General features: G+C 34.9%; 10 protein-coding genes and 1 non-coding gene across 65 annotated transcripts; 6 read left to right on the top strand and 5 right to left on the bottom strand.

Annotated features, from left to right (window-relative positions):
* The first annotated feature begins 329 nt into the window (after positions 1 to 329).
* LOC104762284 (putative pectinesterase 63) lies at positions 330 to 2,224 on the top strand. Its single transcript, XM_087497980.1, has 5 exons — positions 330 to 668; positions 823 to 1,101; positions 1,303 to 1,509; positions 1,602 to 1,840; positions 1,925 to 2,224. Exons 1-5 carry the CDS (start codon positions 459 to 461, stop codon positions 2,082 to 2,084), a joined length of 1,095 nt encoding a protein of 364 aa, XP_087354106.1. The 5' UTR covers positions 330 to 458; the 3' UTR covers positions 2,085 to 2,224.
* Positions 2,214 to 5,683, bottom strand: LOC104763623 (protein ORANGE, chloroplastic-like). 6 transcript variants are annotated; one of them, XR_015588317.1, is made up of 10 exons: positions 5,244 to 5,683; positions 5,004 to 5,118; positions 4,803 to 4,919; positions 4,623 to 4,709; positions 4,447 to 4,523; positions 4,216 to 4,343; positions 3,962 to 4,098; positions 3,759 to 3,878; positions 3,577 to 3,665; positions 2,214 to 3,470 (listed from the first exon to the last, which is right to left on the bottom strand). XR_015588317.1 is itself a non-coding variant. In XM_087497984.1 (9 exons), the coding sequence occupies exons 1-8, from the start codon at positions 5,441 to 5,443 to the stop codon at positions 3,801 to 3,803; spliced, it is 939 nt and encodes a 312-aa protein (XP_087354110.1). In that variant the 5' UTR covers positions 5,444 to 5,683; the 3' UTR covers positions 2,214 to 3,470; positions 3,759 to 3,800. The 6 variants fall into 6 exon arrangements, 4 of the variants coding, with proteins under 4 accessions (XP_087354110.1, XP_087354109.1, XP_087354108.1 ...); XR_015588316.1 differs by having other exon boundaries at positions 2,214 to 3,449; XM_087497984.1 differs by lacking the exon at positions 3,577 to 3,665.
* Positions 5,684 to 6,845: 1,162 nt separating this feature from the next.
* Positions 6,846 to 6,961, top strand: LOC147923105 (small nucleolar RNA Z107/R87). Its single transcript, XR_015589961.1, has one exon. It is a non-coding gene; the product is annotated as a small nucleolar RNA Z107/R87 (small nucleolar RNA).
* Positions 6,962 to 8,029: 1,068 nt separating this feature from the next.
* On the top strand, positions 8,030 to 10,934 carry LOC104762282 (uncharacterized). 50 transcript variants are annotated; one of them, XM_087498859.1, is made up of 10 exons: positions 8,093 to 8,609; positions 8,942 to 8,973; positions 9,113 to 9,180; positions 9,314 to 9,372; positions 9,470 to 9,529; positions 9,704 to 9,812; positions 9,953 to 9,993; positions 10,125 to 10,271; positions 10,354 to 10,430; positions 10,510 to 10,934. In XM_087498859.1, exons 8-10 carry the CDS (start codon positions 10,217 to 10,219, stop codon positions 10,738 to 10,740), a joined length of 363 nt encoding a protein of 120 aa, XP_087354985.1. In that variant the 5' UTR covers positions 8,093 to 8,609; positions 8,942 to 8,973; positions 9,113 to 9,180; positions 9,314 to 9,372; positions 9,470 to 9,529; positions 9,704 to 9,812; positions 9,953 to 9,993; positions 10,125 to 10,216; the 3' UTR covers positions 10,741 to 10,934. The 50 variants fall into 50 exon arrangements, with proteins under 50 accessions (XP_087354998.1, XP_087354963.1, XP_087354991.1 ...); XM_087498857.1 differs by having other exon boundaries at positions 9,283 to 9,372; XM_087498874.1 differs by having other exon boundaries at positions 9,283 to 9,372; positions 10,115 to 10,265.
* A 2,860-nt stretch (positions 10,935 to 13,794) lies between these two features.
* LOC104763622 (uncharacterized) lies at positions 13,795 to 14,470 on the top strand. Its single transcript, XM_010486973.3, has one exon. The coding sequence runs from the start codon at positions 13,859 to 13,861 to the stop codon at positions 14,276 to 14,278; it is 420 nt and encodes a 139-aa protein (XP_010485275.2). The 5' UTR covers positions 13,795 to 13,858; the 3' UTR covers positions 14,279 to 14,470.
* Positions 14,471 to 14,731: 261 nt separating this feature from the next.
* On the bottom strand, positions 14,732 to 15,819 carry LOC104762280 (cyclin-U4-3). The gene is made up of 2 exons (XM_010485544.2): positions 15,326 to 15,819; positions 14,732 to 15,229 (listed from the first exon to the last, which is right to left on the bottom strand). The coding sequence occupies exons 1-2, from the start codon at positions 15,691 to 15,693 to the stop codon at positions 14,929 to 14,931; spliced, it is 669 nt and encodes a 222-aa protein (XP_010483846.1). The 5' UTR covers positions 15,694 to 15,819; the 3' UTR covers positions 14,732 to 14,928.
* A 1,659-nt stretch (positions 15,820 to 17,478) lies between these two features.
* Positions 17,479 to 19,345, bottom strand: LOC104762279 (peptide methionine sulfoxide reductase A1). The gene is made up of 2 exons (XM_010485543.3): positions 18,767 to 19,345; positions 17,479 to 17,972 (listed from the first exon to the last, which is right to left on the bottom strand). Exons 1-2 carry the CDS (start codon positions 19,190 to 19,192, stop codon positions 17,721 to 17,723), a joined length of 678 nt encoding a protein of 225 aa, XP_010483845.2. The 5' UTR covers positions 19,193 to 19,345; the 3' UTR covers positions 17,479 to 17,720.
* Positions 19,346 to 19,631: 286 nt separating this feature from the next.
* LOC104762278 (uncharacterized) lies at positions 19,632 to 20,835 on the top strand. The gene is made up of 2 exons (XM_010485542.2): positions 19,632 to 19,977; positions 20,494 to 20,835. The coding sequence occupies exons 1-2, from the start codon at positions 19,734 to 19,736 to the stop codon at positions 20,691 to 20,693; spliced, it is 444 nt and encodes a 147-aa protein (XP_010483844.1). The 5' UTR covers positions 19,632 to 19,733; the 3' UTR covers positions 20,694 to 20,835.
* Positions 20,825 to 22,280, bottom strand: LOC104762276 (putative transcription factor At5g61620). Its single transcript, XM_010485541.3, has 3 exons — positions 21,846 to 22,280; positions 21,537 to 21,748; positions 20,825 to 21,436 (listed from the first exon to the last, which is right to left on the bottom strand). Exons 1-3 carry the CDS (start codon positions 22,165 to 22,167, stop codon positions 21,005 to 21,007), a joined length of 966 nt encoding a protein of 321 aa, XP_010483843.1. The 5' UTR covers positions 22,168 to 22,280; the 3' UTR covers positions 20,825 to 21,004.
* A 1,137-nt stretch (positions 22,281 to 23,417) lies between these two features.
* Positions 23,418 to 24,766, bottom strand: LOC104763621 (uncharacterized). The gene is made up of 3 exons (XM_087497979.1): positions 24,398 to 24,766; positions 23,834 to 24,140; positions 23,418 to 23,696 (listed from the first exon to the last, which is right to left on the bottom strand). The coding sequence occupies exons 1-3, from the start codon at positions 24,730 to 24,732 to the stop codon at positions 23,484 to 23,486; spliced, it is 855 nt and encodes a 284-aa protein (XP_087354105.1). The 5' UTR covers positions 24,733 to 24,766; the 3' UTR covers positions 23,418 to 23,483.
* Positions 24,767 to 25,445: 679 nt separating this feature from the next.
* LOC109130588 (EMBRYO SURROUNDING FACTOR-like protein) lies at positions 25,446 to 26,247 on the top strand. The gene is made up of 2 exons (XM_019240289.2): positions 25,446 to 25,589; positions 25,689 to 26,247. Exons 1-2 carry the CDS (start codon positions 25,526 to 25,528, stop codon positions 25,868 to 25,870), a joined length of 246 nt encoding a protein of 81 aa, XP_019095834.1. The 5' UTR covers positions 25,446 to 25,525; the 3' UTR covers positions 25,871 to 26,247.
* Positions 26,248 to 26,387: the final 140 nt, after the last annotated feature.

Here is a 26,387-nt window from a genome sequence, read left to right as displayed (position 1 = left end):
GCATTTGATGACAAAAAGAAAAGAAAAATATATATATAAATCAAATCTGAAGTTGATTTCTATAGCGACTTAAACAGAAACTAATTCAGAATTATATATGCCTATATGGGATATCATAACGCCAATCATGCATGTTTGGTTTAGACGTGTAGTATTGAAAAAAATTCTTCTATATATATATTAGCTAATTATTTGTTCCAAAAATAAAAACTAACGGTTTTACTCCTTACTAAAATAGTTTTGTAGATAAAATAATAAACTATGACAGTACATAACATATATTTATAGAATTTTTGAAGGGATAAAAATGAATAAAAGAAGAGGAACCAGAAACCAATTTAGCAAAACTTAATGGCATCGGGTATTCTTCGCTTTCAGCAATGGTATACATATACCATAAGAAAGTGTTTTAGAAAAGTAGTAAAAAACATAATAACAATAATAGTAATAATAGAACAATGGGATACAATTCTGTGTCCCTAATAGTAACAATCCTGCTCGTGGTGATTACATCGCCGGTGGTTTTCGCTAACGATGCAGCACCAGTTCCGCAGAACAAAGGCGGAATCGAGCAGTGGTTCCACACCAACGTCCCGTCGTTGGCTAGTAGAAAAAGTACATTAGATCCAGCTCTATTGGCCGCCGAGGCTAAGCCACGTATCATCAAGGCATGATAATATTTGTAAACATGCATTATAATTAATAGAGACGTTTTCTTATGTTTTCAACAAACAACATGTTATTTATTTATTTTTTGTCGTTATTGCGATATTTTAAATGATATTATTTAGCATAAGATATATTTTGGACCTACGAGTGCAGGTGGAACAAAATGGAAGAGGCCATTTCAAGACAATAACCGAAGCGATAAAGAGTGTACAGGCAGGGAACACTGGGCGTGTGATCATCAAGGTAGGTCCTGGTGTATACAAAGAGAAGGTCACAATAGATAGAAACAAGCCCTTCATCACACTGTACGGTCATCCAAATGCAATGCCGGTATTGACATACGACGGTACCGCATTACGATATGGGACAGTCGATAGCGCAACTCTCATTGTCTTGTCCGACTATTTCATGGCTATTAACATCATCGTTAAGGTAATATATATATATATATATATATATATATAGTAAGATTTGTTCTTATGTTTGTCTCGAAATATGTGGGCTAATCAGGACAGTTTATGATTTTTCTTACATGTGACATTTTACTCTTGAAAGAAAAAGTAGTTTCAAAACGATGCTACTTAATTTAGAAAAATGGAAGGAACATAATAAGATTTTTTTTTTTTTTTGCAGAATAATGCGCCTATGCCGGATGGTAAGATGAAGGGTGCACAAGCTTTATCTATGAGAATCTCTGGCAACAAAGCAGCTTTCTACAACTGTAAATTTTACGGTTATCAAGACACGATTTGCGATGACGCCGGAAACCATTTCTTCAAAGACTGCTACATCGAAGGCACATTTGATTTCATCTTTGGAAGCGGACGCTCTCTATACCTCGTACCATACCTAACTAGACCACTTGCTCAACCAATTCATGCTATATAAATACAATTACGATAATCTTTAACGGTAATTTAATTTAAAAATAGGGTACACAACTAAACGTTGTGGGAGATGGAATCAGAGTGATCACAGCTCATGCGGGAAAAAGCGCGCAAGAGAAAAGCGGATACTCGTTCGTGCACTGCAAGGTTACAGGGACTGGAACCGGGATCTACTTGGGTCGAGCATGGATGAGCCACCCGAAGGTTGTTTACGCATACACCGATATGTCAAGTGTCGTGAACCCCTCTGGATGGCAAGAAAACCGCGACACCGGACGTGACAAGTATGTATAGTATATCAGTCAAAAACTATATATATTTATTTATATACAGTACATAATTGATTAATGCAAATTATTGATGAGCAGGACGGTGTTCTATGGAGAGTATAAGTGCACAGGACCAGGATCGCGCAAGGAGAAAAGAGTTAAGTTTACACAATACATTGACGACATAAAAGCTAAATACTTCATCTCGCTTGGCTACATCCAAGGATCCAGCTGGCTCCTTCCTCCTCCCTCTTTGTAATGTAACTACCAAATTAATCAACATCTCTCTATCTAAACTAATTTTTTTGATTTTTTTATAAAAAACATGTGTATAGAGGAGCTGAGGATTGTGTATTGTTTCGCTTTTACGAGGAATGAGAATCACTGATTTATAACAAATCTCTACTTAGGTTTTGATGTTTAAAAAAAAAATCCTCAAACTCTCACATAAACATAGCAAACTAAATTTAAAAGGTGTCACACTACAGAACTACCAGAAAATGAATACTAATTTATAATCTGAACTCTCTAAATTGACAACGCTCTCTACTCAGTGGATCAATGCGATCAGACTCGATCCAAGCTCACCGTTGTGTCTCCATTTGAAGCAGTTGTTGAAACTGAGTTACATTAATGAGATTAATTAAAGCCTAATTGATGCATGAATTAGGAAACTATTGTCCCAAAGCTTGAGGATTGCGCGCTATCAGGAAGTCTGAGATACAAAATTAGGGATATCGCCGTGGTATATGTTGGAGAAATGTAGAATCTTAAGGCTTCCTCATATTCCCTAGCTCTCGAGAAACGGGGCATGTAAGCTCATTGTTCTGACGAAACAGAGTTTCCATGTTCTTGAGATATCCAATTCTGCATGAATTGATCCTTTCAAGCTGCCACAGGACACTATGTTGGCGCCACTGAAACTCTTCTTGCTGAGTACGGGTAGTAGATTAAGGGTTCCCACTTCCCTTTCTAACATGGCTTTGTGTATCTAAATTGGGTCGTGAGGCTGATCCATGAGAAAGGCGGAAGAGTTTATCGCGGTCAATGACATCAAGAACCCTGATGGTATTAGTATCCATGCCCTTCGGAAACACATGTAGTCTCAGAGACTCTGTGGACACTAGTGAAGTGCTTGCACATGAGTTGGGTGGTGTCGTGAACTGAACCAATACTTCACCAAACACAGCCTAACATTTATACAGATCCTTTCTCTTTTTCTTTTTTCCTGACTCCGTTTAACTCCAATCTTTCTGTTAGGGACGTTAAGTCCAAGCTCATAATAGAGGCTGCAAACCATCCAACAGATCCAGAAGCAGACCAGGATAGGAATTTTATTACTCTGTTTTCTGTTCTGATATGTTACTCAAACAGTTTGGTATCTAAAGTTCCCTTCCTCTTGTGTCTATGTGCAGACTCTGTTACTTCCAAGACATTTACGCAAAACAGAGATACAGCAAGTACATGGCTGGTGCCTTACACAACATCAAGTTTTAACATTCTCATTCCTGCACCCTCCGTATGGGAGTTTTCACTCATGGTGTTTAAAACAAGCTACTCGCGCCACTACCTTGCGTGGCTGGGAAGCTTGAACCACACATACACACATGGTTCCATCCTTTTTCTGCTTCTCATTGAAACGGAACTGAAAACATTTAGAGCTCAGAAACAAAACATAATGTAACATGAAGGAAAACAATACATTTAACGGGAAACAAACTTTTTTGCTTAATGGAGAAACCAAACATTACATGCCGTTTGATGTCACAACTCCACAAGACGTACACAGCATGCCAGTTTCGAGTTGTTGGTTTATCTGGTACAGTGTAGCTAGGTTGTTCTGGGAAGACAGTACTAACATTGTATCTAAACTTCACTTGTGCGTGTATGTACAGGTGAAAAGATGCAGTTATAAATATTCATCAATACATACCATTTTTAGTTACACTGACAGAAGTAGATAGTGTTGTAGAATTTAGTCGAAGGGATCGATCCGAGGGTCATGCTCACTCGCCATAGCCATGCCTGTGCACAAACATGTCGGGCACATCACCTGAGCATTAAACACATACAACTTAGTATCCACACCTTTAGGTTTTGGGTTTTTTTTATAGGTTTTTGTTTTTGTGCTTTTACCTTTCCGGCACCTGAACAGTTTGAACATCTTTCAGTCTTGGGCGGTGACTGCGAATGATTCCCGCCAGCAATAGTTGAGACTGGTTCAGCTAAAATAAGAGAACCTGTGCTAGAGCAACGAGCACAAGCTAGATACCCTGTGTTATATAAGAAAATACAATAATTACACGGTCAAAACCAGATTCTAAAACTTTTTTTTCTTTTTAAAACCAACTTTTGAAAGCAGGAAACAAGAACAAGTAAAATCATAGTACCAGTTCCTAGACAGTATTTGCATCTCTTGTGTTCTTGCTGCTTTACGTTGTTGACTTCAACTACCATCAAAGCCGAAATAACACCAACAGCTCCTCCAGAAAACGAAGCTACTATTGGATCCACTTGACTGTCATTCAAATCAACACACAAAATTAAGCATCTTTAAAAGAGATATTATACTCCCCCAAAAAAAAAAAAAAAACACAGTTGAAAGAAACAAGTATGAAAACCTCAATTGCATAGGTAGATGAAGACTTTGAATAAAATCTGCATATGAAGTACCTCCAATACCTAGCTTCAGCTCTAGCTGTACCAAAGATTACAACCAAAAAAAAAAAAAAAAACAATGATTATTAGAGAGAAAAAAATCCAATCTTGAGAAAGAAAAACAACAACAAGCACTTACAGTAGGAGCTAGAAGGCCACCGAATAAGATAATCCCGGCGATGAGTGAAAAACAAGTTGCGTAGTAGACTTTCAAATTGGCAGCAGTCTGAAAACCAAATGCATATATATATATGATCAATTCATACAATTAAACAAACAAGTACTTGTAATAATGGGAAAAAAAAAAAAAAAAACTAACCAATGGAGGTAAGAATGGGATAAAAGATGGGAAATTAGGTAATTCATGTTCTTGTTCCTCGTTTATGATACCAAGTTCTGTGTTTCTAATCCGTTGTTGTATTCTTAGCCTCCGTACCTAATATATAAACTGTTAGAGAGTCTCAAGGAGGTTAAAAAAAAAGGTTTCCACTTTAAGTAACTACTGAAAGACGAGCGTAACCTCTTCCATATGCAAGAAGATCTTGTTTCGACGGCTTCTAATGTTATCTTGAATCTCTTGTAATTGCATTTTGGCAAAGTCCTGTACTGTTTCAGGCCCTTCTATTATACAAAACCTTCACCCCCCCCCCCCCCCCCAAACCAAAACAAACCAACCAACCCAAAAATAAAAATCATAACTTTAAGTTTTTGACCAATACCGCAATCGAAATATAAACTGATCAAGCTAGTTGAGAGTTACCCGGCAGCGAATCTGGATTCAGATTCAGATTCAGATTCAGATTCAGAGTCGAGGGAGGAAGATTCAGGGTTTAACGCAGTGAGTCGCCGCCATCTGAATCTCCGATTACGCCCTAGTGATGATAGTTTATGCTCGGAACACCGATGATTGTACGGATCACGTGGGTAGGTAACTGACAAAATCCTACCCAAACATGACATCTTTCAGAACCCTCAGATCAATAAGATAGTGTACTACTACTTTTTTAGTCTAGTGGAAGCGAATTGTGAAATCGAGACCCGAGAGAGAGAGACCACTTTGCTCAACTCAACTGTTGTTTGACGGAATGTTTGTACGTGGCGGGTTTATATTGGTTCTTATATTTTACACTTGTTTTTATATAAAGAAAATAAAAATTTGTTTTTGAGAAAACTTGTGGTGGAAGATTTTTTTTATTTTTCTTTTTTCTCTTGCAACCAAATTTTTTTTTTACAACAACAACTTTGCTCAGACAAGCCAATACCTAACAACATTGTTTACATAGATAATTAAATACGGTTTGGATCGAACACGTCGGGCCAATTTGAGAACAAAAGAAGTAAACTCCTCCTTGTTAAGATGAATCTCGTCCAAATAAGGCTTGAAAACTGGCCACTCGGAAGGCGAAAACACCATCTTCACCAAATCGGAGCAATCTGTAAGAAAAACAACATTTTGATTATCTGCTCCAATCATACACCTTATCGTCCAAACTAGTGCTTCAATCTCGGCATGTAGAGAAAAAAGGCTACGTCGAAGATTGGTAACCCCATGATCGGTGATTCCTGCGAATGGATCAGTCGCTTTCGAAGAACCATCCACATAACACAAATAACTAGTGTTATGTTGACCAGATACCCTGTCACCCTTGTGTTCCTGGAATCTCTCAAGGAAGACCCTGCACCGTTTCACCAACGAAAATTTATTGTAATGGATAATTTATGAATATTTTCTTGCTACTATTTTTTTTTTTTTTTGTCAGTGCTATTATATAATAATTTTTCTCAAAATTAAAATGGTCTCTATCTAAACTAAAGCCATGGATCTAAAGTATTACATGTGCAGAAAATATCCAATCAATGTAATACAATTTCATTTGTAATTTACTAATCATTCTACACAAAAATTATTACATTATGTTTTCTACAACAACAACAACAAAAATTATTATTGATACATTAGCCAAACTTCTTATATTTATATAGTACATGATTTTTATTTTGAGAATTATACATACCTGATCATGACTCATGAGTTTTGATCACATTATCTTAATATGAATGGGCCGGGTCAAATTAAGTTATTCATCATTGTTGTTAAGAGAAGGCCTTGTAGCTAAGAGAAGGCTTTCTTAATAATAGTATTTCGGATTCATTTAAACTTGTGTGAATAAAACGGAATCGTTTAAAACAGAGTCAGGAGAGAAAACCCTAGCCAATTAACATATAAATACAACTCCCAAAGTCACTAATCTCTCCAGCAGCATCACTCCAATGTTGGATTAATTAGTTAGTTACTAATCCTCTTCTTTTTTAAGTTCTTCTTCATCTTTTTGTTTGTTTTTTTTTTTGGAAAAGAGATGAGAATCGTGGTGATGACTTCGTAAATATTCAAGCTCAACAGACCGCAATGCAGGACTTTTTCTTGTCTTATTTCATGGAAAGTTTTGCGTGTCGATAATCCCGCTGAACTGAGCGATCTCTTCTTTCCAAAACATAAATATTTCATTTTCTTTCTTTTTTATTGATTATTAAAAAATAAATTCTCGATCGCTTTTAAATCTCTTGCTTTTTTTTATTTTTCCGAATTTTTTTGGGTAAAACTATGGAGTATTTAGGCAATGGAGCGTATTTTAATAGTATTTAGGCTTTTGGGCTTTTGCAATGCATGCTGTCATTCCATTCCAAAGTAGTATTTAGGCAATGGAGCGTATTCTTCAACAAATTTCATCTGCTCTACCTTAAAATAGACAAATTACCATGAATGAATCTTTTGACGAGTGGCACAGTTTTTTTACCGAATTTTAATAGGTCATTCGACGAATAATTTTGTTTTCTTATATACTTTTCGACGCTATAAATATTCTTGCTGACGTATTATAACGTACATATAGTATTTGTAGTTTGTTACCAATATCATGTTACAAACGCGTGTATGAACATGTACATAGTCAAAGCACAAATGCATGTGTGATGCTTTTACATAAAAATCAAATGATGAATTTTATGCTAAGTGTCTAATAATAGAGGAAGTGGGAGCAAATAGTAGTGACTATTGAGGGTCCAGCACGTGGCACAACCTAAGCGTCACAGAATGTTGTTAGTTGTTTGTTACTAAAACACACACTACCTTTGGGGGCTCTGGACCAAATCGAAAATTTAAATAAAAATTTATCTTTTTCAAATGAAAGCAGTATACAACAATATTAATTAAGCTCTATTAGAGTATAACTTATGAATGATGATATAATGTAGTACTGTTTTGTCTTCTTCAAACTAAATGGTTATACAATAACGTAAAACTGATGGAGTATGTGTCATTATGACATTATCTATTAGATTAAATTTAACTAAAGGTTTTCTCTTCCAATCTTTGCTTCACTGTATATATAATGTGAATGTAGCTTCATGTATAGGCGAGTCCTATCACTACAAGAAAAAGCTACATTGATAGCAGTAGAAGATAGCTTATTTTCCTGAACTGCTATAGAAAATAAATATTTTATTTTGATTACTTATAATAGCATTAAAACAATGTTATGACAAAAAATCAGTAAGCGGAAAGACAAAATCACTTGTTCCGCCAAAATATAGGGAAAATTTTCAGATTTTACATCAAAAATAGTTTTGAGTGCCAAGGAAAAAAAAAACTTTGAACGGAGAAAGAAAATAAATAAAAGAAAGAAAACCTTCCACGACTCTTCTCCTCCATAGCCTCTCGTCTCCATCGAGTTTTTCTCCGTCTGTTAATAAAAAAAAAAAATTCCGACGAATACTGATAGTGAAACTTTCTCTCACTATATTCGCAAAGAAGACACCATCATTGAATCGAATTCAGATCACACAATTCGCCATAGATAACTCAACTACAGATCTGTTATCTCGATCGGAAACCGCCGTAACTCGACATCCTCTCTTTCGATCTGATTCCATAACCGTGAAGCCTCTCCCGAATCTCTCGTTCCAGCGTCTTTATCCTCCTACAAAGCTAATGTTCAGTCCTCTTCTCTCCGTCGTCCTTCATCCGGAGATCTACTCACTTCTTCCGGCGATTTCCTCCGTCTCTGGGATATTAACCAAGATTCTTCCACAGTTGAGCCTATCTCGGTTCTCAACAACAGGAAAATGAGTGAGTTCTGTAATTCTTTAGGTTCATTTGGGTTGAAACAACTCAACACATTCTCATTTATGTTGCAAAGTTTATGCGTTTTTTGTGATTCTCTTTAGGTTCATTTGTGTTGAATGTTAATTGATTTATCACTAGTGTTACTGCTTTGGTATTTTGGGGAAAGTGCTGAACTTTGTTGGGTTTCTTCTTTTGTGATCCTTTATATTTGTTGTTGTCGCATAGAGAAGCTTCTTTTTTCTTGTACTCAATAGACAGGTTAGTATTTTGAACGGTTTAGTTAGTATATTATTGTGGCTGTTGTTGTTTTCTCTAAACGTTTAACCCCATTTTAGGTTTTTCCATTGAGCGATGGGCAATAGTGAAGGTACCATAAAGCATCTATTTGTGGGTTGTTAGTTGTTTGTTCTCCTACTGGTTCTTGATGTTCAGTTTCATGTTCAAGGCTTGTCTTAGTCGCAGGTGCCATCTATTATTCATACTGATACTTGTCTTTTCCTTATTAGAGATCCTTTTCATGATGTAAAGAGCAAAGAAGAGACAAGTAAACCCCTTTATGATTCACTCCTTTCAGGTAAGTATTATTTCCCTTATACTCTTATTAAACCTTTAGGTCTGCAGCTATTGATGCATATTTGTTTCAAACTTAATTTGGTTCAATCTGTTTGATTCTTAGAACCTCCTGATTTAAGTATTTGGTTTTCAAGCTATGTCTATGAATCACCGATGCTGGATGGTTTTTGTGAAGAAAGGGTCTAAGAAGAAGGTTAGTTTTTAAAAAAAAATTTATAAAACATCTCTTGTCATATCCCTCGTAAATCATAATGCATCATGACTTCTTTCTATTGTGTTTTCTCTTGTAGTGATGTTACGTTATATATATACTCTTGTAGTGATGTTAAGTAACATATATAAATCCCAAGGTTTGCTTTTTTTCTTTTTTCCGTAATACTTTAGTTTAGTAAACCTGAATTGAAGTTCTGCATATGTAATGATATGGTTATCTGTTGATTGTAAATCTTATTGGCTATTACAAGTTATACTAATTTGGTTTATATCCTCAGATTTGGTCTCACTATAAGTGTTTCATGTTCCAGCGTTTTGCTGCTGTAATTCTGCGTATTTGAGAGCTTGGATTTGGGATGATGATGGATTCTGGAGAACATAAGCTTGAAGAAGTAGTTGTCCCGTTTAAAGGGAAGAGCTGTAAGAAGATACGTAAAACTCTTATGTTTATTTTGTTACAACATATCCCAGAGATTTGTGGAGCACGCCTCTGCTAGAGCTTCTCTATAAGCTTGAAGAAGCAGTCTGGTCTTCTTACTTCTTTTGCTTACCCTTTGTAGGGAGGCTTGGGCGAGGTTGTTCTATGTTTCTGCCGCTTTTAGTGAGTATCTTGTAGAACTTAACTATTTTTTCTCTCTTATATCTTTGAATTCTATGTTTCTCTCTTACATCTTTGAATTCTATGTTTCTCTCTTATATCTTTGAATTCTATTTCTTGTAAGTATGTTGTAGAACAAGTGATGTTATCGAGCCTATGATAATGCCCCGGTGGTATGTTAATGGCAACATGATTGGGAAGGAAGCTCTTGGTGTTGCCACCACTGATGAAAAAAAGAAGCCCGAGTTTATACCAAAGCAATACACAGCAGAATGGTGAAGGTTTTTTTCATTTACCCCATCTATTATCATTCTTATTGCACCATTGTACGGATAAGCTGTGATAGCTGTTGCACCATTGCAGCAACATGTCCTATTGAGGATGCAACAGGTCCAGGCTCTCCAACTAAGAAAACTCTACCGCATTCACCGGAATCTCAGGTAAATGTTTTCGATATGTTATGAAGTTGTTTTTGTCAAGTCATGATTGTTGGTTGGCTTATATTATTTGGCATTGCAGCGTATCAATGAAGTCAAGAAGTGCAGACTGATGGATATTACCGGAAAGAAGCTGGTTGTTGCTGAAGGACGATGGGCAACAAACGATCCAAACCAAAAGGTTCACTTTCGTTTGGGTTCTAATGCAGTTAAAGTGTGGGTAGATATTGTCAAGGTAAGCGATGCAGCAGTTTGGAAGCCATCAGAAGAAATCGAGATGATGGAAGATGCCCTTGGCACAGTCATTGCATAGCCAGAGGACAAAGTGATCATCATGTCTTAAATTAACCATGAGGTTTACTGACTCCTACTTTAGACTTACAATCTATCTTATGGATTTGCTTTTTATCTTCAGACTTGTCTTGTTCCTTATGGATTTTAAACTTTGTGTTATGTACTATGTATTATGTTTGATTGTGAAATGGTGAATTAGGGATTTAATATTAATACAGGTTCCGGATCAATTTCAAAATAACATGAAAACAGTGTTCTCAAAACACTTATAATCGCATCTAAAATCCTGCTATAACAGAATATATTATAGCATAAAGATATTGCTTACGAAAACTGAATTAAACCGTTTAACTAACGTGTTATGGTAGAATCACCTAACATAGCGTGTATAATGACTTATAACATTATCTTTAAAAATTTGAAAAGCGGGATAACATAGCATTTCTGTACTGCTATGGTATAATAATATATCATAGCATACGAATTCTGCGCTATCATATGTGAGGTACCTACAATAACAGTGGCCTAACATAGCGTTTGTAAAAGAGCTATGAATTACATATTATAGCGTTTCTCTCGTGCTAACAATGTACATATTTGTTGTAGTGTATCTCTCAGCTGCTTGGTTAATTCAAATTCATCCAAGTTACTCCCTCTGCTAGCTTGGCTGCACTCATTTGAAATCCGCCTATACTTATACAAGCACTATTCAGGAGAGAAAAAAATGTGGCAAGATTCCTTTAACAAAAAAAGAATTTAGCTTCATGCAAATCCGTGCGAGCAGTGGACGCTACATTACTTACATAGTTTTTTATTTATATACATGGTATGTAATATTTACAAGATGAAGTAAGTTTATACGATGAAAAAAAATTAGGGGTGTATTGTATATTGTATATTATGCACCACATAGCTTATGCATGTTCATGAGACATTTTCTGTAAGACAATACAGGGGATTGGACTTTAGGCTCCCGATTGGTCCGGATTCGCCAACCTGTTTAACTCCACTATAAACATTGATCCATTAACATCACATATACGTAAATCCATTTTCTAGATATTTTGAAGCTAAATAGAGGAATGTTGTAAGAAACACGATGTGATGCATACTAACAATCAGGGACGCTCATTATTATCATTTTAAATTTTAAATTTTTTAAAAAAAACTTCGATGACAGTGGATTGGGAGCTCTCATATTTTTTTTAGGGGAAGTCTTTTTAGAAGTATATGTATATGAATATTCGATCATATCCTAAAAGAGACATAACATATGGTAGTTGCTCCACCGTAGGAAGTTGTGCGTGTGGACCGCTTCACCGTTGAAAATAATTTAAAAGTTGCCATCATTCCAAAAAGAATCCTTTAGATATTTCTTAGAGCCAAAAACATTCGTGTCTTCACTATAGATCTCAGTCGTTACAGGAACACAACATTAGTGTAAAACTTGTGGAATCAATATATATAATCGACAATCGACAGTATCTGCAAAAATAAACATTAGACATTTCACAAACGGCATTGAGACTTTCTCGTAAATATAAATTGTCCAAGTTTATATATAGCAAACAATAAATTGATACAAAATAGCATTTCTCTATTAGCCAGTCAACTCAGAAAGAAAATTTTTACAAAAATTAAAACTTGATCTAAGATTGGCCAGTCCTATTCTCTGCATCTAAGATTTTAATCGAACTCTCCATCTAGTGTCTACGGACAGATGCTTATTTCATGTGAATTATATCATCTTACCAAAAGACCCTCTCAAAAACACTGACCGACCTCATACCCTATGAATATTCAGTTTTGTGATCATTCCTATATATTCTTTTTAAAATAAACATATACGATGCGGGCCATATGATGACAACGTACATATGTAATAAACCCTAAATTTAAATGAATTATTTTTATGATAAAATCATACATGATCAAGCTACACTAGATTTGGCTTTCAGTATTGAAATAACCTCAATTTGTTTTTTTCCAATTGAAACGTTTTGACCATTTAATTTTGATATATCAAATGATAGCTTGAATGGTTTCTAAATTAGGTAGAATGGTCAATAGATAGACGAAAAAGATGCAAGTTAATATTATGTGCTCTATGGTTTTTTTTTGGTAGTTGTGTGCTCTATGGTTATTAATAAACACAAAATATCTATCTGATTTGCTCACCATTTTGAACTAATTTAAGAATTAGTGGTCGCGTGACTAGCCTTAGAGATGAATTAGTTATTTGATCTACCATTGTCAATGGTGTTGATGTTTATATGTGTTTTCTAGATATATTGATGATCATCATTATCATTATTGGCAGATCACAAGCCGTAATTAAGAAAATTTCTAAGTGGGATTGACGTTGAGATGCATCTTAAATGGGTTCTTGAAGGATAATATTTTCTACTTTAAAGCAACTCAAGTAGATCAGTAATATCAAATATTCAATCATTTCACTTGACTTTTTTGTATATTGCAATACGATTACCGACTATAATATGGAATAGAAAGATAAACTCTTCAATCAATAATGATTAGTCTCATGCATTTATAGATAGGTTTTAACAGACAATGAAAATAAGAAGATCAATTTATACATGAATATTATTACACACTGTATATCCGTGCCTATACATATACCGCTTTTAGCGTTTACTGTTATACCAATATATAATCATAGTAATTTTTTTTATTTTTGGCACTAAATCATGGTAATTAGTATCTACTGAAAAAAAAAAATGGTTCATAGCTATTGAATTCATTGTTGATATTGTAATTCTATTGTTAGGGCGGTGGTGCTAATTTACAGTTGATGATTACGTCTTAGTAAACAATTATATAACAAAAAGAAGTTTGTAAATTAACTCACAACATGTGTTGGTGATGCAATTATAATGTTTTCTTATAACCTTTTTTCCCTTACAAGATTTTTTATTTTTATTTTCTTTAGTTTCGAGTTTGGATTTCACAAAAGGGTGGGTCTGGCCCATCTCACACTATCAAACCAACTTGTCATAGACCGTTGCATTTCAATAATGGTTCATGTTGTTGCCTATAAATAGTGGCAGAAGCTTTCCTACAATAGCTTCATCACAAAACAAAATTTTGAATTAAAAACATAGAAGAAAAATTAGAAAATGATCAAAGGGCTCTTGTTGGTTTTGTTCTTTCTAGTCATTGCAAAGACTTCGGTTTCTCGTCCGTTCGCATGGTCTAGGGGTAACATGCCAGGCCAAAACTACCCAGGCGAAAGTGGATCAGGTCGTGGGCCCAATTGGGAGTACAACTGGGGTTGGGGCTCTGCTCCAGGTTCTGGATGGGGTTATGGGTCGGGTTCGGGTAGATCACCAACAGGGTGGGGAAGAGGATCTGGATACGGGTATGGATCCGGATCCGGGTCAGGTAGCGGATATGGATATGGTTCTGGAGGTGGTGGAGCACGTGGTGGTGGGTATGGTTACGGAAGCGGAAATGGCCGTTCTGGTGGTGGCGGCAGCGGTGGTGGTTCCAACGGTGAAGTTGCCTCTTTAAACCACAGTAGTAAGATTCATCCGTGAGGATGTTTTGGTAAGTTCTCCCAACTAAAATGTTTTGGGAGGAGTATAAGTGTTTGTAATACAGTATTAATTAAGATTATTAGGCTTGGTACCCTCTTAAATGTAACTTATATATCTCCCTTTGTCTTGTATGCTTTTATATATAAGATTATGTGCTCGACGTATCTTATACCGTCTTTGCATGTCTCTAAAGGTGTGATCTCTTATAGTGTAATTTGTGTATTGCCTCCAAACGCGTGTTTAGATAATTTAAAGAAAAAAATCTATATTATCTCTTAGATTTGCGTTTAGGTTCAACTTGTAGGAAAATTGTATCGGTTTTACAAGATTTTATATTCGAATACCAAGATATGCTAGGTTTTTATTCATTTTGTTAATATATGGTTTCAAGAAATTATATGGTCCGCTAAAATGCGTCAGACTAATCTTATTCTTATCTTAGATTTGAAGGTAGATGGTAATCTGAAATTATATAACGTGAAAAAGAAAGAGATAATATCAACCCTTGGATACAATCAAAAACTAAGCTAACATCACTAATCAAGAATTAATCCTCAGGATATAAAAGAGGGTTTACATTACATAACGTGATAATAAACCCAATGCATATATATATATATATATATATATATATATATATAATCAAGAATTCAAGCAGCAGCGAGTTGCTGCTTCTTGTTGTGATGAGTAGATAAAGAGTCTTCTTCGTGTGGATTCATCAAAAGTTTCGTCTTAACAGAGCCTCTGAACGAAAGAGAAGGTTTTAGAAACAGAGATTTCATCTTCATCAACATCACCATCTCATTTTGTAGAAAACCACAGTATTTATTAAAAGTTGAAACGGTGACGTTTAACTGAAATTCGATTCCGAACAAGAAGTCGAGCTCAAGCATGTTCATCTCTTCTCTGCTTATTCCCCCAACTTTTGCATAATATCCATTGTTGTAACTCCTAAAGTTGTCACGAATAATAAATAATCAATTAATCTACTGTTAATTTATAAGTAACTTTTAACAAATTAAATTAGCCTCAGAATTAGTTACTTACAAGTCATCCATGAATTTGGCAGAGACCAAGACACTTGTTATTATAAGCCTATGAACATTATGGGAATTGATAGGCAAAAATGGCTGCTTCTTCAGGAACCGATCCAAATATATATACGCGACGATGTAACACGAATAGCTACAATTCGCATACTCGAAGATCCTCTCGAGATAGCCTCTGATTGATATGGAGGGTTTGGTTAATCCATGGAAACCTGAGATCCTCTGTTTCTTCTGGCTCAGCTTGTCGTTAGACTCCGATACTCTTTGCAAGAGATACGACATTGCCGTTAAGACGCTTGGCATGATCTCAGCCATTGGTTCTTCGTGATCTAGATTCATTGTCTGGATCTGAACCTGATCAGCCATTCGATTGATGGAAAAAAATAAAAATAAAAGACAAAACAGAGCTCTCTGTTTCTAATGAGTTTATAAGTGTGTTACATCACAATCACATTACATGTTTTTTAGTTTGGTTTTTTCGTATCTGTCTTTGTTTGCCTGTCATTTCGAGTGTTTATATAGAAGGAATTTTTAAATAAGATTGTGAATATTCCATTACTATATTCATTGAATTTTTGCTCCCTAAGATTAGTTTTGAATTTACAATCTAGTAATTATGATTAGCTCATGGTTAAACCATGGGCCAGGAGACTTATTATTAATTCATCCGACTTCTGGTGAATTAAGTATAATTAAACTAACTTAGCTTCTAAAACAAGGAAAACTATAGAAATTAGAAAATGAAAAAGAAAAAGCGGGGAAATCCAATGGAAAACAGTGGCAGATTTTTAGGGTTATTTTTTATTAGCGTAAATAATCGACATATTCTATTTTCTTATCTCGTTTACACAATCCATCTAAATTGTATAATTTTTTCATACAAAAATGATTGTAGTTCATTTGCAATGCTTGCAGCAAATTTATAAATGGTGGTGTACGTGGTGTCTAAAAGAGAAAAAAGGAAAATATTCTTAATCTTGAGTTTTGACATTAGGAGGACATGATTGAGAAAACATTGTTTTAGGAGGACATGATTGAGAAAACATTGTTTCTCAAAATCTTGTGTTTGAGAAAACATCTACTATAACTTAAGACTTGGTTTCCTTGGATTTAAATTGGTTTACCTACCAAAATAGCTAGCCCCTACGTTTTCATCACATACGTCTTTTAGTTTCTTTTCTTATAAACTCTACTAATTACAAGAATGTCGGTCGGTCAGTGTGTAATATACATAAACATAGATTTCTGGATCATCTTAAGTTCTTAACCAGCCAAAGAAAGTAGTATAATGTAATTTTAGTGAACTATAATTGATACAAGATTTAGAAGGTTAAGATGTCTAGCATAAAAATTACTTTAAACTATTGCAATTACATGTAGTTAAGATAATATATGGTAATTAACTTGTTTTAGATGTTTTATGAAACTTCTTCTTCCACGAAGCTTCTTTTAGTTGACATTCGTGCATCATCAAACTTATTTTGTAGAAAGATAATAGTACTTTTGTTTAAAATCTTAACATGCAGTCTATTAAATTCGAAAAAGATATATAAAGCATTATCGTATTTTCTGATAGAATAATCTTGGTGTTCGACGAATGGACGAATCCGATGAACTTCTTTAATCACAACATAGAGCATATCTAACTAAAATGTGATTGAGAGAAAGCCACGTAAGATAGTTGCGAGGCTGAACTAAAAATTCGTGCTATTCACGTTAGAGAGATCATGAACAACACGTAGTCATCAATAATGTTTGTTTATTTATTTGCTCTTTTGTTATTATGCAGAGATTTTAAAGATTTTTGTTTATCACACAAGATCACTGCCGCTTCTGTCTTTTTCACTTGCTTGAGTCCCCTTCGATTATATTATTCTTTTATATTTCGTATGAACGGTGCTTACTTTTAGTTATAATCAAATTGTTCGTATTAGTTGAGACTTGAGCGTATGTCTCAAGTTGAGACTTGAGAGTATGTCTCAAGTTGAGACTTTGAGACATTATTGAATTAATCCAAAAAAAAACATACAACTAAGTATAATTTTTTTCATCCAATAAAATGGCTGATAGCTTAAAAGGTTTATCCACCACCCTTAACACAATGTTTAAGATAAGTTCATCCCAGAAATAAAGTGTTAATATCACCAGCGATAAAGAATCAACCTTTGAATTCAAATGACTCTTTACCCTTTTTTACACCAACTATTTTTTTAATAAAAGGGACAAGTATAACACAAGATGAACAATCTAAGCGATTTGAAACACTCAGAATGTTTTATGAACAAGAACAAGACACATAATTGCAATCTCTAAACACAACATCTATAGTCTATAATAGATAAGTAGAAGCATCCTCTGCTTTTTTGTTTGTGTAGAAGCAGCAAGGCTTTTTTTTAGCCATAGCAGCGGATTGGGTCGTTGCAGCCTTTCGCACTGGATTGCTTAAGACCAAACCTCCCTCCTTTAGACAAGTATTGCTGGTTATGTGCTTCGGCTCTGTAAAATTTCTTAGCCGGTAATATCTCTGTCACAATCTTCCTATCAACTTGTTGCTGGTGACGCTCCAGTGACTCGCGTGCTAGTTTCTCTTGCTCGGAGTTGTAGAAATATATCCCTGATCGGTATTGGGTTCCCACATCGTTTCCCTGATAAGGTAAAGATGTAATCATTAAAAAATGTCGAATTAAGCTTTGCAGAAAACAGAAATGGCTAAACCGAACAAAGAGTATGAAAGCTTAGTAGATATAAAGAGTGATAGAGCTAGGCATCATATTCATTCAGTATATATGGATTGTATGGCAATCAATGTCAGACTCAGTTTCAGAGAAAGAAGTCGTCTTATACTCAGGAAACAGTCTCCAATAAGAACATCCATAAGAAGGTTAATAACATAGAGATATTTCACTTATATAACAAATTAAACTAACAGTGTCCATAACAAGGTAGCTTCTTTAGTCTAGAGAACTATGAACTAGTAGCTACCAACTAAGTCTCATAAGTGTATACATCACTATTTCGATTCTACAAAAAAAAAAAAATAGTGATCTGCATAACTTGACTAAGAGCTGGTTAAGTGCTCTCTAAGTAACTACCAAAATACACATGAGAATGATGACCTAAGAGGAGAAGAACGATGGCCAAATTCAAATCCATGTCAAGATGATAGCTTCAAACATCAAACCCATAATTTATACTACTAAAACAAAGATGAAACGAATCCAAACTCTAGATCTCAATCTAATTAGGGCTTATATTCAGTAAAGCCCTAGATAAGAACAAGTTTATCAGATAACCATCACAATTAAACAGAAGCAGAAGCAGAGCCTAAGAAGAACAAAAAAAAAGTAAAAACCCTAAAAAATCTTCATCAGTCTCCAAAATCACAACTTCTGCAGAACTAACAAAATCCAGACATGAAAAAGATCAAGACTTTAGTTACCTGGCGATTCAAAGTGGTGGGATCATGCCTAGACCAGAACAAATCAAGCAGCGACTCATAACTACACTCTTTTGGATCATACTGAACACGAACCACCTCAGCATGATTCGTGGTGCCTGAACAAGCATCTTCGTAAGAAGGGTTGTGAGAGATCCCTTGAGAATAGCCAACCTCTGTTTGATTCACTCCTGGAACTCTCTGGTACGCTAATTCCACGCTCCAGAAACAACCGGCGCCGAATTGAGCAAACTGGTTTCCCGGCGCCGGAGCGTCGTCGTCGGAACCTTGTGCGATCGGAGAAGGATCCATGTTGGTTTGTCTACTTGATCCTATACCGAGCTTGTTTAGTATGTTCATGGAGATATCTTGTAGACACAATGACAGAGAGAAACAGAGGAGAGTGGTGAGGAGGAAACGTCGGCTCATCCTGCGGAACAATTTTGATTTTTTATCATGACGGTAGTAAAATTTGCGTTTGCGTTTGCGTTTGCGTTTTTGTGTTTGCGTTTGCGTCTTTTTTGTTTTCAGTAGCGATAGCTATGAGAAGTCAGCAACACGGGCACAAAATTAATCAAATTCGATGGGTGAATTTGTATCGTTTTCAAAAGTATTGTAATCATGGAAATAAAAGAAAATTAAAAAGAATCTAAAGAAATTGTGTTTTGTCACTCTGAAACGACGAGACGAGTAAGAATTTCAATTCAACGATTTGACAAAGTCATTATATCGATCCATCTATGTACCAAAACCATAGGCTCTAAATTTGCAATCAAATCCGGAAATTGTTTTTTTTTTTCGTTTTCCATTAAAAAAAAACACAAATGTAATTAACAAATTTACTAAAAATATATATATAAAAAAAAAATTGATCAATTTCTTCACAAACAAAATCAACATCTTACAAAATATATTTGTTTTTAAAGAGTTTCATAACACACTCATCACAATCAAAGAAAAATAAATCAAAATGTATAGATCTACAAGCTGGAATAGAGTAACAGAAGATTACTCATCCGCACCGCCTAAAGAACTGTGGATGGGCTCGGTGATTGGTCCCCTTGACGAGAATGAACTAACTTCCTACAACAATCCGCCAGATGAAATGATTAAGAATGAAAAGTCACGTACAAAGTTTGCAGAAAAAGCTATTCACATCATTCCTTTTGTCCTCCTTGCATGCGCCCTCGTACTTTGGCTCTTCTCAAATCCAGGTATTCACACTAATACACACATACAATTTTGAGAGCCAAAAGCATGCTTGTGTAGTTGTGCTGATCAAACCATGTCAGGATTTAAAGTGAAAGGAAACAAAATGAATTTTGTTGACGCTTTAACCATGGAATCATCTTCAATTTAGTATAATTCAAAATGAATCTTTAAAACGCAGAATTTGACTAAGATTTCAAATGTGTTTTTATTCTTTTTCTAGTGCATCTACATCTTATAAGAATATTTGTTTCCAAGTATTTTAGTATCTTTAACATATTTTGGGTTAACTATAAATGCAAATCTCAAATGGAATGGCAGAATTCCATTTTTTCCCCTTACGTTTACAAATGTTATAGTAAAATATTATCTTCCAAACGAAAGGATGACTTTAATATACTTAGCAAAAAAAAAACAATTGTTGAACGTATACTACAAAGTGCATACGGTATAATTTGTCAATTTTTAAGCTTCATAAGTCATCATAACTCCCAAAATAAATAAAATCACTATATTTGTAGATGTGGTGGATGTTGGGATGAGAGAAGAATCTATAGCGGCTAGGATTGAAGGATTGACGATCGAAGGAGACATTGACAATGACAGCGATGGAACTCAAACTGGTTTTTTAGGCGCCACCTTAGAACTCGGAGATTCAGACAAACCAAACCTCAATGATCGGACCAGACGAGGTTCAAGAAAATTGATCAAAGGCTTTTAAATAATATTTCAATTGCACCATTTTTTTTTTTTTTTGGCATGAAACTTTTATTTTAATCTGCAAACTTTACCAATACTATGATTTTGTTTTTGCTTTTTCTACTGTTTTTGGTTAATAAAGGAGCAGCTAAATTTAAATTAAATCCAATAAGTAATTTTTCTTTAATCTAAATCTGAAAAAAAAAAAATTGTACATAATCCGATGACATAACTGAATATAGATATTTATTCAAATAAAAACTCGCAACCAAAAATGAAATATACCTATATCATGCTCAATTTCTGTGTGTTTTTTTTTGTTCAAGTGTGATTTCATTTTACAGGAATAACACCATTACCCGTCATGTCAGTTGCTCCGGTAGCTTGTGGAGGTGGAGGCAAACCGATACCAAGTTCCAAACCGTCTTTCTTTGTCATCATATTAGAAGCTTCATTCGGCTGAGATTGAGGCATACCCATCGGTACATGCCTTGGTACAGGTATACCAGAAGGGTGAACAAACCTAATCTGCTCAGGATTGGCGTAGTACATTGGATGGATCATAAGAGGTGCAAAGTTGTAGTAAGGTGTTCCTGTTACAGTTTGGTAGACTGGCATAAACTCCATCGACAGATTCTGAAACCTGTTCGAAATCTCGGTTTGAGTCTGACCTTGCATCACCGGTTGTTGAGATCCGGTTACTAATTGGTTAGTTAGAGTCTGGGAAGACGATGTTGATGCACCTTGAGAGTTTCTCTCTTTCTCCTTCAGTTCAATCAAACCAAAAATTAAAACCCTAAAAATAAACAATTGACTTCGTCTAACGAATTACTTGACAACCAAGGCAAATTATAAATAAAAAAACCTGATCTTCGAGAGAGATGTCAAAGAGACTAGCACGTCTTTTTCTCTTGTCGTTAACGTTTAACCTAATAAAATATTTCTGAGCATGACTCGCCACCTGTGTCGGTGTTCTTGTCGTGACGAAACTCTTTGCGATTCCTCTCCAATCTCCTTTTCCGAGTTTGTTCAAACCGATTAAGAAATTACGATGTTCTTCTTCCGTCCATGGCTTCCCTATAAATTTGATATTTTTTTAACAATTAATTATGATTATATTATAGTTTCATGAAATTAAAACTATCGATTAAAAAAATTAAAGAAAAAAAAATACCCTTTTTCTTGTCATGAGCGGTTTTGCACTTCTTGGAATGAATCTGACCGTCGGAGTGGTAACCTGTATCTTCAACGGCGGCGATTGGATCACCGCTACCGTTACTATCATCGTTAGCGAGAAGAGCATCAAGGTTTCCCAAACTGAGACTCTTCCTTAACGCCGTAACCTCAGGCGGCCTAATCGGATCAGAAGATATGTTAACGCCGAACAGTTTAACGCTTATTCCCTTACTAACACCGCTTAGACAAGTACGTGCCTTATGGCCATTGTGACCACAGTGGGAACAAGTCTTTGCCGTCGTCACCGTCTCCTTCACCATATCTCTCTCTTTCTCTATCTACGATCGATCACAAGAAATTGGGAATCTTTAGGTCTCTCGCTAATTGTATTTATATCTTAATCTCTCTCCGAGTTAATATATACGATATATATCCGGATATGCGTGAGCTGTTTTTTTTTTGTGAATGTCCTTGGTGTTTTTTTATTTTTTACTTTTTTTTATTTTTTACTTTTTTTTATTTTCCTTAAGAGATAAAGCGTTTCCTTATTTATCTTCTTTTTATTTTGGAAGTTTTTTTTTAAAACCAGAATTATTTATAAGGAAAAATCCAGCAAAATCAGAGTAAGTCAATAATGAACGGTTGAGATTTTCTTAAGATAGGATTCGGGGAGATTTCAGCCGTTAGATTGTGTTTCCAGCTAAACATGTACTGGATATTATTATTAATCCCCGGGTATTTAGGTGAGATATTAAATCGTATATTCGATATTTCTTTTATTTATTTTGTTTCCTAAAGTTACCCAAATTTTTATCAGTATCAATCCTAATCCTTATGCAGTTGGAATTTACTTACTTTTATCTTAATCCATATTAGTTAATGTCTCATATTTTATTCTTCACCGAAAATTAACATATATATATATGTTATATATATTATCTAATAATATACATGTCAGTGGTTTCCTTAATCTCAAACAATATTGGAAAAAAATTGATTAACAAAATTATTGAATTTTACGATGAATTTGAGTATTGTTTTATGTAATAATTCATGTATGGTCCAGCCTAAACGCATTGAGATCAAATTGTATATTTGGAAATTTGTATCAATGTAGGAATACAAAGTCCTCGTTTCTTTAATTAGGGAAACTTCTTTGTTAAAAAAAATTAATAATTTGTATATTTGGAAATCGAGATCAAATTGAGGATCAAATTAATAATTTCTTTGTTTCCCTAAACGCATTGAGATCAAATTGTATATTTGGAAATTTGTTTCAATGTAGGAATACAAAGTCCTCGTTTCTTTAATTAGGGAAACTTCTTTGTTAAAAAAAAAATTAATAATTTGTTTATTGCGATCAGTGTGCATGTGTTGATCTTACAAAATTATACGGTGGGATTAGTTTAATTTTCATACAAAGATTAAAAAAAAAAAACACACACAGTAATCTGACAAATCGAGAGAAGCCACATGTCTTGACGTGTTTTCAAAACGGAAATTTTACGACTATCAAAACAAAACACCTTAGTTCAGGAATAAATAATATAATACGGTAATACCTTCTAAATGATAAATTTACGTTTCGACTCTTTCAATCAGTATATAAACGTTGGTACCAATAACATCCCAAATGTCATATATGAATATGGTTTAAGTACTTTTTGTCACGAGAGGTAAAGTATTTATATGCAAAAGCTCCTACACGAGGAGCTTTTTGGTACTCTTTCATAAAAATAGATCGTGCTCTTTTAGCATCCATGGCGAATCGAAATTGATGAGACCTTTTAGTAGAAGTACTTGGGCCGTAACACTTGGGGACAAGTGGTTTTTGCTCCACCACCATAACCTGCCATCAATTTATAAAGGGAGAATTAGAGTAGCACAGAGTTTAATTTTGAAATGCTCATATGCACACATTTCTTCTTCCCGGCAATTTCTAAATGTTAAAAAAAAAAAATGGAAAAAGTATCACATATATAGCACCTTTGATATCTCAGGGATTGACGCATGTTTAACTCCTTCGAGTGGTTTATCTTCTTCTGCCGGCTTATATCCTTCACTCGATTTCTCTATTTGTGGCGGCTTATCTTTTCCCGGCGGTTTATCTTCCTCTCCCAACAGCTTGTCTTCCATCAATGGCATATCTCTTCCCGGCGGCTTATCTTCATCCGACGGCTTATCTTCCAACGGATTATCTCCTCCTGACCACTTGTCACCTCCTGCCAGCTTGTTAGCCCCCTCAGGCCTAGCTCCTCGCGCATGCAAAGTACTTGTTGAATGCTCTTTTTTCCTAAGTGTCAATCACACTGTCTCATATACACGTAATGTTTAACATAACAAAAAAAAAAAAAAAAAACAACAACAAATTGTGATATGTATATATGAATGTGGTCACGTATATAAAAATTGCATGAACAATTTCTGATATGTATCTATCATGCATTATGTGAGCTTTTCTTGAAACCGAATGGTACGACTAAACCATTATAACAAGAGATATTTGATTACTTTTTCAAGGTAAAAATCTTGATTACTTAAGTAATTTACTTGTAGAGCCAGACAAGGAGGGCGATTCCGAATGCTCCGAGGCTACCAGAAGCTAAGAAACCCGTGGCCAAGACACTTGAAGTGATAACTGCCGGTACGAGAATCGGACTAAGAACCACAAAAACCGGCATCATTACGGCTAGAGCCGCGGCCATGCCGGTGAAGGTTAAACCGGTGAGGATCATAAGGGATACGGCGGCTATACCGGCGTAAAGAGGCGGTTTGTCTTTCGTGTCGAAGAAATGCATTTGGCATAGAGAAATTTTGTTAAGACTCTGATTCTGCATAAAGAGTCTACGTGTACGGCGCATATGTCTGAAGAGAGTATTGTCCATGCATGTAACTGACACCTTTGTGAGTGAAGTTGCTCTACGTCACGCCAAGTTAAGTTGCTTTTGTTTTTGTTCACATTTAATGTGCCTCGTTCATTTAACAGGAAATAATAAAAGGACCTTTGTGTTAATTGATTCTGTATTATACTAATAAAATATTAATTTTGGCAAGTTGATGTGTGAGCTCCTTCGTCGGTCCAACGAAATAATAAATATTTTAGCCATGGCCTATATGGCATTGACCATGGTCGCTTCTTTAGTCATAATGGTCAGACAATTCAACTTCATTTCTTGGATGAAACAAATTCAACATTCAAATTTGTAGTTATTCCATTGTATTTTATTAGTTTCCTACAATTTTTGCAACCATAAATTATAACTGTTTGATACTGGATGATTATCCAACTAATGATAATACTTCTGGTTATTAATAATGTATTTGAGGAAAAAAGAATTAATGATATAACAAAAAATTAGTATCCATGATGGGAGATATGGAAAAAGCTCGAAATTGATGGTTTCTTTGAACAACTCTGTAAAAGGAAAAGAAAAAGAAAAAAAAAAGGTTAATCAACAATTCTATTACAAAGGATATAAGTTTGTGCACAAAAAAAAAAAAGGGGAATATGAAAGAACTAAAACTAGTAAAACAAATCTAAACGTTTTTTGTGGATCACCATACGAGAGACATGCACTACGTAATTAGTACTATATAGATTCATATTGCTTGTGAGAATTGCTACCATCAAATAGCAACAACGTTTCGGTGTGTTTTGAGAAGAAGAATATCAAAACAATGTCATCATCACATTTTGCTATTTTTTGCCTCTTCATGATTTCCCTCGTTCCTCTACTTGAATGTATGTTTATATATATAACTAATCATTCATCATTATCATCATCGATTGTAATATCATATTTCTAAATTCTAATTCTTGTTTTTCTCTGTTTGGTTATAGTTGGAAACGCACAGGGTTCTGAAGCGAGCCTGCAGCGGTTAGATCCATCAATGTGTATTCGTGTATTGTGTGCAAAAAACAAAAATCAAAAATGGTGTTTTTGCTGTGCCGGACAGCCGAAGACCTGTCATCTTAATAAACGAGGATGTGCGGCTGTCTGCAAGCGTGTACCTCCCCGCTAGCGCCCACCTTCCCGTAATTATGTTTAGTACCATTGCATGTCTACGCGCTACAATCAAATGGTTCTGAATCAATTTTAAGATATTTCCTAAAATCGTATGTGATCGGTTTTGGCCGAAATAGCTAAATGCAATTTGAAAACTTAGAAACTGTTTCAACTTTGAGTAGTTGAGAACTTGAGATGAAGAGGTGATATGTATATGGTGTGTTTGATCATATATGTATATTCTCTAAGTCCTTTATTTTTTTTAAAGCCTCTTACTTTCTAAAATATTTGGAAATGTTCTCTATTTTATTCACAATGAAACAACGAGTAGTTTACATGCATTATATTAAAGATCTCTATTAATCTGCAATAAAGCGTTTTATAGAAATCAAATCTCAGAACTGATGTAGAAACACTAAACTATTTTAGTCAATCACTTCGTTACTTCTTCTTTCATAATTTATACAGTAATTTTCAATATATCATATATATCCATAACTAGACTTTTGAAGCTGGCCGTACTATTAAAAAAA

The sequence above is a fragment of the Camelina sativa genome, chromosome 18 (assembly GCF_030686135.1).
Source record: "Camelina sativa cultivar CO46 ecotype springtype chromosome 18, ASM3068613v1".
Lineage (NCBI taxonomy): Eukaryota > Viridiplantae > Streptophyta > Magnoliopsida > Brassicales > Brassicaceae > Camelina > Camelina sativa.
The sequence above is the reverse complement of the archived record's forward strand: the minus strand, read 5'-3'. Positions and strand labels throughout refer to the sequence as shown.